The sequence below is a fragment of the Falco naumanni genome, chromosome 5 (genome assembly GCF_017639655.2).
Source record: "Falco naumanni isolate bFalNau1 chromosome 5, bFalNau1.pat, whole genome shotgun sequence".
NCBI lineage: Eukaryota > Metazoa > Chordata > Aves > Falconiformes > Falconidae > Falco > Falco naumanni.
This window is the reverse complement of record NC_054058.1, coordinates 51,945,227-51,957,905: the sequence shown is the minus strand read 5'-3', so window position 1 is coordinate 51,957,905 and position 12,679 is coordinate 51,945,227. Positions and strand designations below refer to the sequence as shown.

The 12,679-nt window shown below is 36.6% G+C and overlaps 1 protein-coding gene across 1 annotated transcript in view; it reads right to left on the bottom strand.

Annotated features, from left to right (window-relative positions):
- The window catches only part of ARID2 (AT-rich interaction domain 2), a 105,678-nt gene that overhangs the window by 3,986 nt on the left and 89,013 nt on the right, over nt 1–12,679 (bottom strand). The window contains exons 16-20 of the mRNA XM_040593907.1: nt 10,381–10,529; nt 4,736–4,874; nt 4,551–4,636; nt 166–289; nt 1–82 (exon numbers count right to left, since the gene is read on the bottom strand). The exon at nt 1–82 is cut by the window's left edge and continues 10 nt beyond it. Coding sequence (XP_040449841.1) covers nt 1–82; nt 166–289; nt 4,551–4,636; nt 4,736–4,874; nt 10,381–10,529 — 580 coding nt within the window. The remainder of the gene's footprint in view (nt 83–165; nt 290–4,550; nt 4,637–4,735; nt 4,875–10,380; nt 10,530–12,679) is intronic.

Genomic DNA, 12,679 nt, shown 5'->3' with positions numbered 1-12,679 from the left:
ATTCTGAATATTTACCAATATTTTTTAATATTAAGGCAGCTGTTAATCGGATGTGTTTAGTTATTGGTCCCTCTTTTTCATCCTACAAAAATAAAGAGAGAAAAAAAGTAAAAGCCCTGTAGTAGCAGGCAACAATTACTATCCAATACTTGAGTCAATACTAACTGTGAAATCTCTGAAGACAAGGTTTCTTGATCCCCTCCTTAATGCCATTAGGGCAGCACTCGGATGATTCACAATGGCCTTCTGTGCTCTGGGAGTAGAGGCAGTACCCCCTGCAGCTGGCTGCCTACATTAATAAAGACAGAATTAATAAAAATAAGCTTTGCACCACTTTCTACAAGATTAACAACTCTGAAAATTTATTTTACAATTCTTTAACCTATCTGAACAGACACACGAAGATCCATTAATACTTGGTGCTGGTATATGATTAGCCTTTTGTTTCCACAGAGATAAACCTTATTGCAAAGCTTTCCAAAGAGCCATAGGCTATATTTAATGTGAAAAAACACTTCTCTTGAAGAAGTACTGCTCATCACCCATGACATTTGTGAGGGAAAAGTAATATATTGCACTAATGACATAGGTACGCTTCAGGAAGTGGCTATTTGAAATGACAGGCTTTCACAGGAACTGTGATAGCATCTATGCAAATGTCATCTGAGATTTGGCCACAGAACGTCCTTAAAATATAGCTACTTAAAACTTTATACAGCTCATAGGGACCATTAAACACTAAGACAGTATAAGATACGTATTAACTGCGGTTAGTGAGGAGTAATATAAAAGTAACATGATTAAAGTTATGAACTAAGACATAAAATATCTAATTGTTAAATGAGATCAAACATTTGTAAAACCAATTATCTGCAGCCTTCAGACAGATTAATAAATTCAGTAGCGTATTTCATAAAGCTGGTACAAATAACAAACATAGCAGAAGAAAATTTTCCATTTTCAGTATTAACACTGAAGTCAAAGCTGTATTTCATATAAAACTTTGAAATTAACTCATACGATTGAGTTTAGAATATATACATATGCATCTTCATGTAATAAGACTTAACGATGCATCTCAAAAGACAGTTTTGCACTATCGATGGTGAAAAGTATCAATGCACTTTGGTATATTTAACAATGTTATTACGAAGTCTTTTAATACCCTAGGAGAACCTGATTAGAAGTGCAAGTAGTGCTTACATACAAGGGTAGCATAAAATCAAATGTAAATGTTCCATTTTTTTTAAAATGAAAGCCTATGAGAGTATTATTTAGGCATCTTTCACTGTAAGTGAATATTTTAAGAACAAAAGTTGAATTCTCTCTTCAGCGAGACTTTCTTCATAACCTGAAATTCTAACACATGGAAACCTAGTTAAAAATTAGAAAAAGGTTCATACGAGTGGTTTAAAACCACAAAACAGAAAATTAAGTAGTAATAACAGACAGACTCCTCCCTAAAAACGTAGCTCATAATCACACTGTCATCTTCCTCTGAATGGAAGTAAGGGTTTGAAAGCCTATACAAAGGAAAGGGAGAAGGGCAGGGGCTAAATTAAGAAACTGCTGGGCAATGAAATATGTTTATAGGAGACTGAGTACCACAGTAAAGGAATTATCATCTTCAATTTTAATTTCTGGAACATTTTTGTTTCCCTTATATTGAGAAGAACATGGATTCATCAATGGAGGCTGTTCTGAATGTCTCTCTTCAACAGCTACCATACTACATTTTAGCCAGTTGAAGTATTGCTGCCTTGATTCTAGAGATACTGAAAAGGGATAACTGCAAGAAATTAGGAAGATATGAAAAGATTGCCTTCTCTACTTAATTTCGGAAAAAAAATTGATAGAAGTTACTGAGACATCAGGCAGACTGATTTGTGCCTGTGGGCAAGAACCTCCCTCAAGAAACATCTAGATTTCTTGAATTTCTTTAATTATATTATCAGCTTAACTTCAAACCATATCATTCATCTTGTCATTTAAAGTTATCTCCTGCCCCGCTCCCACGGTGCATGAAGAGTATTTTTGGTAGCTCAGGCTACCACCTTTGCTTCAGTGGCAACAAAGAAAAAAATTCACATGAATCCAAAAAGATTCAAATACAGTCAAACAGTTAATTGCTACTGCTACCTGAGCTTCCAGAATGTAATATTCAGCTACCTCTGAAAACCAGAAGAGGAAGAGTTAATACAATATAACCTTAAAAGCAAAGAAATACAGAACTGAGGTACACAGCCAACTCTGTGATGCAGCTTAACTTTGTCCACCTTCTTCCAGCAAGAGCCATTACAGATTTTTTCAAGTATGTATGTTGTTATGATAGACAGAAACGATGATTAGGAGAATGGGTTCTTGTATGTTACACTGTGTGCCACAGATTTTACTTCCAGCACCAGTAACACTATCTGCACTCTCTGAGGCAGGTGTGGTTTTACTAAATGGCAAGGGATTAAGTCAGGAAAGTTAGCCTAATTAATGCCTAAAACTTGATAGCTTAACACATGCTTCATCTCAGCACCAGTTTTTTAAGTTCTTTCAGCTTTATGCAAGAGTTTAGTCATATGGACTATCAGTGGTATGCTGATATATCTGACAAGTTTCTGAGACTCAACAAAAAGTAAATTAAGCCAACACCTTGTAAATCAGCTCTCAGACATGACCATGTAAGCCAGCTTGAGGTGACCTGTTGGAGCAAGCTTAGGGTTTCATTTGACAAGTCACTGATTCTGGAAAGCAAATTATCAAGTCTCATTTTCCTCATGTAGCTAGATGATCTTCTCAGTTGTGCAAACATAACCCACATAATCTTACAGCACTGCCACAGAGTTACACATTCTGCTTAATCAAAATACTCCTGTTGATTTCTTCTTTGGTAAAAAAAAGAAGTAACAGAATCATGAGAGAAGGGAGTAAAAGTAACAGACAAGGAAGCTCTATCATTTCATGGAACAGCTCAGTGTATTAACTGTTGCGAGTGCTGAAAGAGAAAGGTCTCATCCTTTGATCTTGCTGCAGCTCACCTCTCATACTGGTGTTCAACTGACTAAAGCGTGTACAGTCCACTCACCCGGCAAACCCACTTTTTTGATAATTAGTTTTTTAAAAACAGAATTGATTTACCATACAATCAGACAAAAACTAAAACTAGTTCTCTTACTATAAGCAGTGCACAGCCACAAGAAGAACAGATGGCAGAGAGAGTCAAAACATCCTACTTTGAGTAGTGGATTGCTCTTATTTCAACTTGTATTCCGAAATCACATCCTTACTACCTTGTGATATCATAGTCTCAATATTTCAGCATAGAAAGCCCGACTTTCTGAATGTGATCTAATAAGGGAATTCTGCCTTAGAAGAGGGAATGTGTGAAATTTTTTCTAATATGAGTACCTGTGCCAATTTTAAAGCAGCCTGTGAGGACACATAGCTATGGGATGTGTTATCTGTGTGATGGAACATTTTTGTAAAGGCAGAGTTGGGATCACATCATGCTAGTACATGGTATCAGCCCTATGCTTCCCACTTACCAAGTATTTAAGACTGCATTACCATCATTCCTCATTTTGTGGTTTTCAGAGGTCTGAATGCTGCTCAGCGTAATGAAACAAGGCACCATAAAGCAATTATAAGTGTATGTTAAGAAGAAGTTTATCTTAAAAAAATAAAAGGACTGCCAAACCAGATTTCTCAGATTTCATATCCAGCTTCTCTGCTGCCTCCAGCAGCTTGGTAGTAATTTAACTAGCCACGGAACAGACTGCAAAAACCTGCCTGGGACCACTGACCATGTCTTTAGCTTACAACAGACACTCCAGTTAGTTACTAACAAAGACCTAGTCTTAATACATTTATACAAGTAACTGAACACTGAATAACTCCAACATTAACATAACCATCCCCATAACCCCACAGCAACAGACTTGTGTTCTCCAATATTAATTCCAGATGCCTGAAATAATTTTGGGGAAGAGGAAAGTCAAAGCTGATTCCAGGTGGCAGCATAAAATTACAAGACTCAGAGGTGCTGCTGTTTATCTTGTTTGATTGTTTAAAGGAAAGTTTGTTACAAGAGACCCTGCATCAATCAGCCCAAATTTAGACTACAAAACTGGAAGGAATACAGCGAGTTACAAGACAATCCATTTCAGCTGCATGAAACAGCAGAACTGTACACAACAAATAACTTTCCACTTGGATTACAAGCACTTTCCTGTTACAACAAAAGTTCTAAAATGCTGTCCAGTTGGGTAAAAATCAGGAGAATATGCTGAGAACAATGTTCATCACAGAGTTTTGACCCACATACCTTAAAGAATTACCTGTTCTTTTTATGGCAACTGTAACCACAACTCCCACGTGAGAATCTATTCCCTCTTTTCCCCATTTCATCTTACTGTAACGGACCTCATATTTGATCACTGTTATAGACTCTACAGATTGAGAGTTTCACTTATTTAAGCCAATTTACAAATACACAAATTATTCCAGTCATTTCTAGTTCTCTTATTTTCTCTATTGCTAGTGAGGCTCAGGTCTCTTACTTATTGGGAGGCTTCTGATTTCCTGCTTGTCCAGGTTCATCTTGCTTTAATCCTGCAAGTAAAGCATCTCTAGAACAGTGCTTATCCTGTTTGGGGAAAAGAGAACAACAGTGAGAAAGGTGTGTGAAATTTTATCATGAAATACCTACTATTTTCTGAAGTAACATGTGAAAGAAAATCTGCACCTGTAAATGGGTAATGAAGGAAAACCTCTGCCGCTGGAAAGGTTCACATCCCTCCCATAAGCACTGTCCTGGGTAGACATCTTTTCCTCCATGTTCAGTTGCTGCATGATAGAAAACCTGTGATGGTGTCTGAAACCACCTACAAAAAGATGGGGAGGGGAGCTTAAGGGTTTTTTCCCAGTTGATGGTAAAGTGCAAATATCAGAAGCATAAACCCATACTGGCTAAACATTTTTACTTTCTGAAACAAGACGTGCATTGATAAGTGAAAAGTCATAACAGTTTAAAAGGAAAAACATGCACACATATTACAAGTGAGCTACCAATAAACTGTATTATTGTTTTGCCAAATCCGATTGAAATTATCATAGTTCTGTTTTCCTATTTTTACTTTACCAAAGAAATAATGCATGTTAATTCCAACAAATCCATTCTCTGCAATATAAGCAAAATACAGCAACATACTATAAACAACTAAAAAAGTCAAGCTCTGTGTATTCCTTTTCCTGTTTTCCTTCTTTACTTGCAGTCACACTCAGACCCCATTTAAAACTCTAACTGGGAAACAGAGATGCACACCATTCATCCTATTTGCTCTCAATACCGCACACTTACCAAAACTGATGGAATAAGGGATCCATCTAAAATCAGTGATCTTTAGCACCTGAATTCTAAATATTGGGGAAATGGCTAGGTATCACTTCCTGATGTACAGAGAAGTCAAAAAACGTCACTTATGTGACCCTTTATAACATCTTCATTTAAATCTCAATTTTTACGTCCTAGAGTCACAGAATAGTTTTGGCTGGAAGGGACTTCCAAAGATATCTCGTCCAACCCCCCCTGCAATGTGCAGGGACATCTTCCGCTCAATCAGGTTACTCAGAGCCTCATCCAACTTGACCTTGAATGGTTCCAGGGATGGGGCACCTACCACCTCTCTGGGCAACTGTTCCAGTATTTCACTGAATGAAAATTACTTTTCAAAACGTCAAACTAAGCACTCTGTCTGCTTACAGCTCCAAAGCAAATTAAGTGCTTCTGCATCAATAGAAAAGATGAAGTTATCCTATGCCTGGCCCTGTAATACTCTTTTTCTGGATGTTCTATTTGGTAAAAGCAAAGATGTGACACGCCTTACAGTGAGCTCAGCCTGCTAAGAGCTTTCTTCCATTTCAGAAGTGGTAGAAAAGTTACGACTCACTGTGAATGCCACCTCAAAATACTAACGAGCCAACAGTCCTTAGATCTGTATTTTCAAACTGTCACATAGTCAAAATTATTTATTTATTGTTATATACATGTCAGATGGTAATGGAAAATCACTATATTTCAAAAAATATTAAATTAAAATAGTGAATGACTCAAAGAGTTGGGTGGGTTTTTTTAGTCTAGATACACCTTAAAACATATCTCAAGCATTACAAATTGCATCCCTTACTTCAATAGAGAAAAAACAGCCAAAATAAACAAAAGACTTCGCTGCTCAGAATTTATTTCAATACAACTAACCTAGCTCATCAACAACCACTTAAGGCTCAGACAGAAGAGGTCTAGAAACCTAGTTGCTGCCATTTGGGAAGTCATTACCACCAGCTGTCTTCACACACGTGCTGGACAGATGCCACTGGCACAGCAGTCTTACTGAAGGAGACACATGCAACCACCTCAGCCACTCTGGTTCACATTGCCAGTATATTAGATTCAGCTGACCAGCAAAGTCTTTGTGTTAAGGTGTTTGACTGAACTCACTGGGCTGAACAGTGCCAAGAGGGAGATGACCTCCCATCAGAGACTTCAGCAAGCAGCCAGGGATGAAGCAACATCTTAAACCTCCAGCAGTCATTTATGGACAGGTTCACTGCTCTCAGCATATGAATAGCGGACCAGTAGGTGCTTTGGTCCAGCCATCTCCTTCCATGTCCTACTACTCATTTCAATAGCATCCACTAGGCAAACATAGTTGCAATCGATACATAGGCCTAAGTGTACAGACACTGTTACCTGAACCCTATAAAGGTGTCAAAGAGCTAATTTCACCCAGAGACAAGTCTTAGTTACAAAATAAATCCTATTGCAATAACCACCTGTAATCCAGTAATCACCTGCACAGGCAATAAATACTACTCTCTTAATCATTTATCCTTTCCACACCAGCCAGCTCTTACTGAAGAGAAGCTGGGAAGGAGAAATACCTGCCTGTTGCTGCTGTTCCAGAAAGCCCATAGTAGGAAATGGGAAAAAAAAAAAAAAAGTTTTACAACTACATCGGCTCAACAGTGAAAGCTGATGTTTCAGAGGACAAAAACATGTCTTTCCACAATAAAGGGGAAGTCAGTATGTAAACTTAAGCCTGACACAAACATATTTATGAGTAATTCCTGGCACGGATGACAAATTTCATGGCATAAGTGAAACCCAAAATGTAGTTTAAAACATTCTATTCAACATGGCAAGGCTTTAAGAAAATAAAGCTATGTCAGCTATGTTGATTCATTCACTGTGTAATACATTCAGTGTTATACTTCAATCACTGATCTAAGAAGATTCAAATTTACTACCATTTTTCCTTAAAGAAACAACTAAATTTTTTTTTAAAAAAAAAAGCTTAAGTACTGAGAATATGGTCAGTTCAGTCTAGACTCTTGTTTCCCACTTAATTTCTACATTATTTTGTTCAGCTGCTGAACAGAACATTAAACTAGTAGCTGACTTGACAGGCAGCGGAGATTCAATCGCATTTCCAATTCACTTTTTAAATACATAGCAATTCAAGAGCAGACATCTCCTGCCTACCCTTGAAACAAAACAGCAGCTTTTAAATTAAGTTGAATATAATTAGTGGTACTTGCAGACAGCTGAACTTCAAAGGAAAACACCTACTTTCTGTTACATCCTCAATGCAAAGTAGCACACTGACTGACACCTTTTAGAGTATTACTTCCACTTCAGATACTAAACCCAAACACATCTGCCACAGGCCAATCATTAAAACTGTTTGCACATTTGGGCCTGACCTGGTTGTGGTCTTCAGGGAGCACTAAATCTGCTGCATTTTATTTCAAAATCTTGGTATAATGTTTCCTAATTCAGCTCTAAACAACAAACCAGCAGAACCCGCACCCACACCATTGGAATGTTGCTGACTGAAGCAGCCAGGTTAGCAGGTAGAAAAAGAACACTATTTTATTTATTCGTATTTATTCTGATTCCAAATAAAATGTTTTTTAAGGCTTTCACTGCCTTCTGCAATACATCCTGGAAAGCAAACTCAATGCTAAGATGTTGTGAGAATTAAGCTAAAAAACATGCATAGAGAAACAGCTGCAAATGACTGTTTCAAATTTGTCTCCAGTCATATCTTGCCGGTTAACTGTGAACACCATGAAAGAAACACTGTTTTGTCATTCTACTATGATGAACCTGCCTGCTTAATACCTGGGTGGGAATTTTGCTGGGGGGGATTGCTACACAATCACGAATGAAACCAAGCAGTGGAGGCAAAGTTCACGTAGACTAACAACCCACTCAAAAGAATCTTGTTTCCTTTTTAAACAACTCAATAAAAACAGCCAAGACCGACAGCTAGAAATAAAACAGTTACAGTAACAGGTGGTAAGTCCAGATTTTTCTTTTTTTTCTTTATGTCTGTGTTAGAAGCCTGCAGGAAGCCTACAAGAGATTTGATACTCCTGTTTTTAATCAGGCTGTTGAAGAAATATGAATAACAACACACATTAGAGTAAGATGCTAACTTAAAATTTTTGTTCTCTCTTTACCACAGAGAATGCCGAGTATAATGTTTATCTAAACTGTTTTTTAGGCTGGGACTGAAGTAAGTATTTTAACAGCAAGAGAAAACATAAGAACAAGAGCTGTGTGTCACATGGATTACAATCCATGTGCAAAAATCTGAAGGCTTCTGAAAATCATGAAATTTAACCATGAACAAAAATCAGTAAGTAACGACAGGAAAAACTAAAGCAACAGAAGTATCTTGAAAATAAAACATTGAGATCAACTTGTAAAATATGGGCCCCATAGCCCTTAACTTCAGCCTCTGGAAAACTTACTGGAACAAGATTTTAAGACATAATTACAAAAAACCCGATAGTGTAAGGTAATCATAAGAGTATTGTTTCTCTTCCTGCCCCAAGATATATTCACACCCTAGTTCACATGTGGTATCAGCTTGTTCCATGGTTAGGTGTCACCTCAACTCTACACAACTCATCCTACATAACTTTAGACATAGAAGAAAGCTGGTGACTAACTTATGCTTCAAAACTGTAGTTCAGCAAACTCTCCAAGATGGTATAAATTGGCAAGGCTTCTGCTCAAACCCCCCCCAACTTTTCATTTCCAGCTCAGTACAGCCCACTTTTGTACCAACACAGGAGTTCATGCATTTATTGTGCAGCCAGTAGAGTATGGCTCTATGGTTATAATTATTAGTAAGTAAAACCTTAATGTATTTCTTGTATAGATAAGTATCACCTACCTAAGAAACAAAAAAGCACTTTTAAGGTGAAAACAGGGCAATGATTTAAAAAGCACCAGATCTCTACAGTACCAGTCAGAGTCCTATTCCTTGTAAGGAATGAAAGAAAAAATTACAGCTTCAGGGGTCTACAGATTAACTGTCCTTCAGTATTCCTCTAATTCTGTTCAAATGCCTCATTTTCACCATCAGTTGCAAACATTCAAACTTCTCCATTGTTTCATCCCAATTTTCTGAATGTCTACACATCAACTTTCTGCCAAATAAGCTTGTCTTTAGGCTCCCTTTGCTTTGTCTCACCCTTTTTCATGCCCATCCTAAATGGTACGCAATTTTTCTCACTGTTTTCAAAGTGGCTATTTGACAACGACCTTTGTTTCACCAATCCGCACCCTTCATTGAAAACTAAACATACTCACAAACCTATTTTAAAAATTAGTGTCAAGACACATATACTGGTAACTATGGTGGTTATCATGTTTTTATAAGCCGACATCCAAAGGTCTGCTAGCTTACTCCTCTCTCGTCCAAGGACCACAACAACAAATCAAAAAAAAAAAAATCTAATCATTGCTGTCTAGTCTTAAGGCTAAGTTCATTTTTATTTCCTTTTGTGACAATGGAGTCCTGTGGCACACAAATGGTGTCATAATTACTAAAATTAATCATAATTTAAATAAGACTTTGACCAAGACACACAAGTACAACACCCTGCCCTTGCAAAACTGGAAACACAAGAAAGATTAAAAGCTGAAAACATAAGAAAACATTGAGACACGATTTGTAACTGGAATACAGTTAACTATTTGCAACACAGAGAACGAGCTTCAGGGCTAGGATTTTTTTTTTTTCTTTTCAACTTAACTACATGACCATATTTTATTACTGAAAAATCAATATATTACAAGAAAGCCACATACTCCTCATGTTATGCTCTGATGTATAACTGAGAGCAGTTAAATGTCTTGTACTCCCCCATCTCAGCTTCAGCTTCCTCAACACTTTTTTTCACTTTTTCTTTTCCCCACTGACAAAGTATAACATAACTTAAGGAAACAGAATGGATAGAACTTTAGAATCACCTTCTATATACAAGCATCTGTTACATATTAGCAAAAAGTAGTTAAATAAAGGAGCCATTTACTTTTTACAAGATTGCCACAGACACATGAAGTTCTGTCCAGGTTTTTTCATTTGCTCTGCATGCTGACTTGCTGCAGTGTATGAAGGCGGCTGCAAATTGATCTGCTGGCCCTGTACTTGCACTGTTGGTATCGACGTTGCAGGTGTGCTCTGTAGAAGAAGTTAAACCACAGTTTAAAACAGGGCTTATTTCCAGGATACACATACACTTTACTGTTTATTTAAAAAACTTTTGTTTTAAACTTTACCACAAGTTTTCAGATTTTAACACTTTAAACTCTGAATAAGTGTTAACAGACACAGCAGCTTGAAGGACATACAACCTTCACACCATAGTATTTATGCAGGAGTTTCTAATATTCAAATTACTAAACCTTATGCCCAAAATTAAATACAGAATTATGACTGCAAAGGAATTTCTCAGGGACACTAGTGAAGCAAAGGTTAACACTGTTTTGCAAAGGCTTTATTTGTTCTTAAGAAAAGACAAAACCATGCAAGCTCAAGGGGTTGCAGTATCATCAGTACAGGGAGTAGTTTGCTTTCCTATATAAATGTCGGAGAAAATACTGCTAGAAGAAGTGAAATGAGCATTGATACATCTAAAACTGCTTTATGTCCTTTGATGAAATGGTTTTTATGTGCTGCATCTGTGGAATTCTTGAACTGCTGCATCAGTACATATCAGCCTGTATTACAGTGTGGAAGAAAAAGTAAATTGAACAATGTTTAAGAAACACTATTGAAGACCAGCAGGCTCAAACCATGACACATCATTTTCTCTTATAAAACTTGGCAAATTATATAATTCTTCAAGGTCTTGTAAAACCAGCCAGCTCATGCACCTTTAAATAGAACATGACATGCCCAGAATGCCTAAACATGCCGTACAACTCGTATGCAGTGAAATATAAACATTTCAGAAAGGAAAAGGATGTTCCCCTTGCTCCCTTGCAGTATTACAAGAACTTATTTTAAGATAATTTGTATTTGCTGTTAAAAGTGACCTAAAAAAGATAAAACCAAAGCCAAAATATGTCGTTGTTTGTTTTTAGGGTTTGGGTTTTTTTTCCCTGAACAACAGATACCAAACACTGGACTTCCTATTTCAGAAGAGTGTTTGTCAGAATACTGTTTCTCTTTTTTCCTGGAAGGCTCTGGCCAACAAAACATTTATGAAGATGATGACCATAAAAAAAACCTTAAGCTTTTGAGTATTATCTAGGACTGAAGTCCTAACATTCTTTTCTTCCCAACTGTTAGAAAAGGAATGTAACACATTTTAAAAAGACCAAACAAAACTACTTTCAAGTCTGTGTTTAAGAATATTATAAAAGCAGCACTTTCAAATGATGCACACTCTGTTTACATCTTTACAGCTCTGTTAACTGAATAGCTTTAGATGTTAACTGTAAAGAAACAAACAGTTAAGCACAACTTTTAACATTTCATTTGCATATTGATCTTATGTTTTCTTCCAGTTGCTCTCTTAGCACTGTGGACTAATAGTCATACAAGTTAATAACTATCACAGATCATACAACATTAACATGACCAAAATAACAGCAAAAAAAGCCTGATCAAAACCAATATGCTTCCCATGTCCAAGCATAAATCCTGACAAAAATAAGGCAACACTCAGCAAAACTCCCGAACACAGCGCAACTATTGTATAATGTCAGTGATCTACAAGTGTGAAAAATTGTAAAAAGGACTCTTGAGTCCATTAGTCATTAACTACAAATTAGTTTGAAGTCAGCAATGATGTTAAAGTCAAAGACTTTAAAGATCTCTAGGCTATTTTACAGATTCGGTAATGAATCTTCACAGTATATCAAAAGGTAAACACAAGTGGAGCCTTTTAAGATCAACATCTCTTTAACAAGGTCTTTTTAAAGTAAAGCTGAAAGTAAAATAATCAAGTGTCACTGGTAGCTTGTTTTGCAATCTTTGTTCCAAAGTTGATAAATTGAAATGTGTAAAATAATTGTTGTTGTTGTTTAGAATTCTCTTATTACTGCTGTACTAAAACGTACAGCTTTGCTCAAACTTGTAGCATTAGGCAGTTACAACTTTCACGTATTTTTAAGTCAGATCTATTGCTTGCCTATCAACTGTGCTGACTGTATTTTACAATCGACAGGTAAAGCAAAGACACATTTGTTTTTTACTTTAGAAACTTAAGTTCTGTGTTTGAACACCTCAAAGCTTTCCTTTCTTTATTCAAGAGATCAGAAATACTGCTAATTTTTGTTTTCGGTTTTTTCCCTCCTCTATTTTCATGTATCAATTTAGTAACG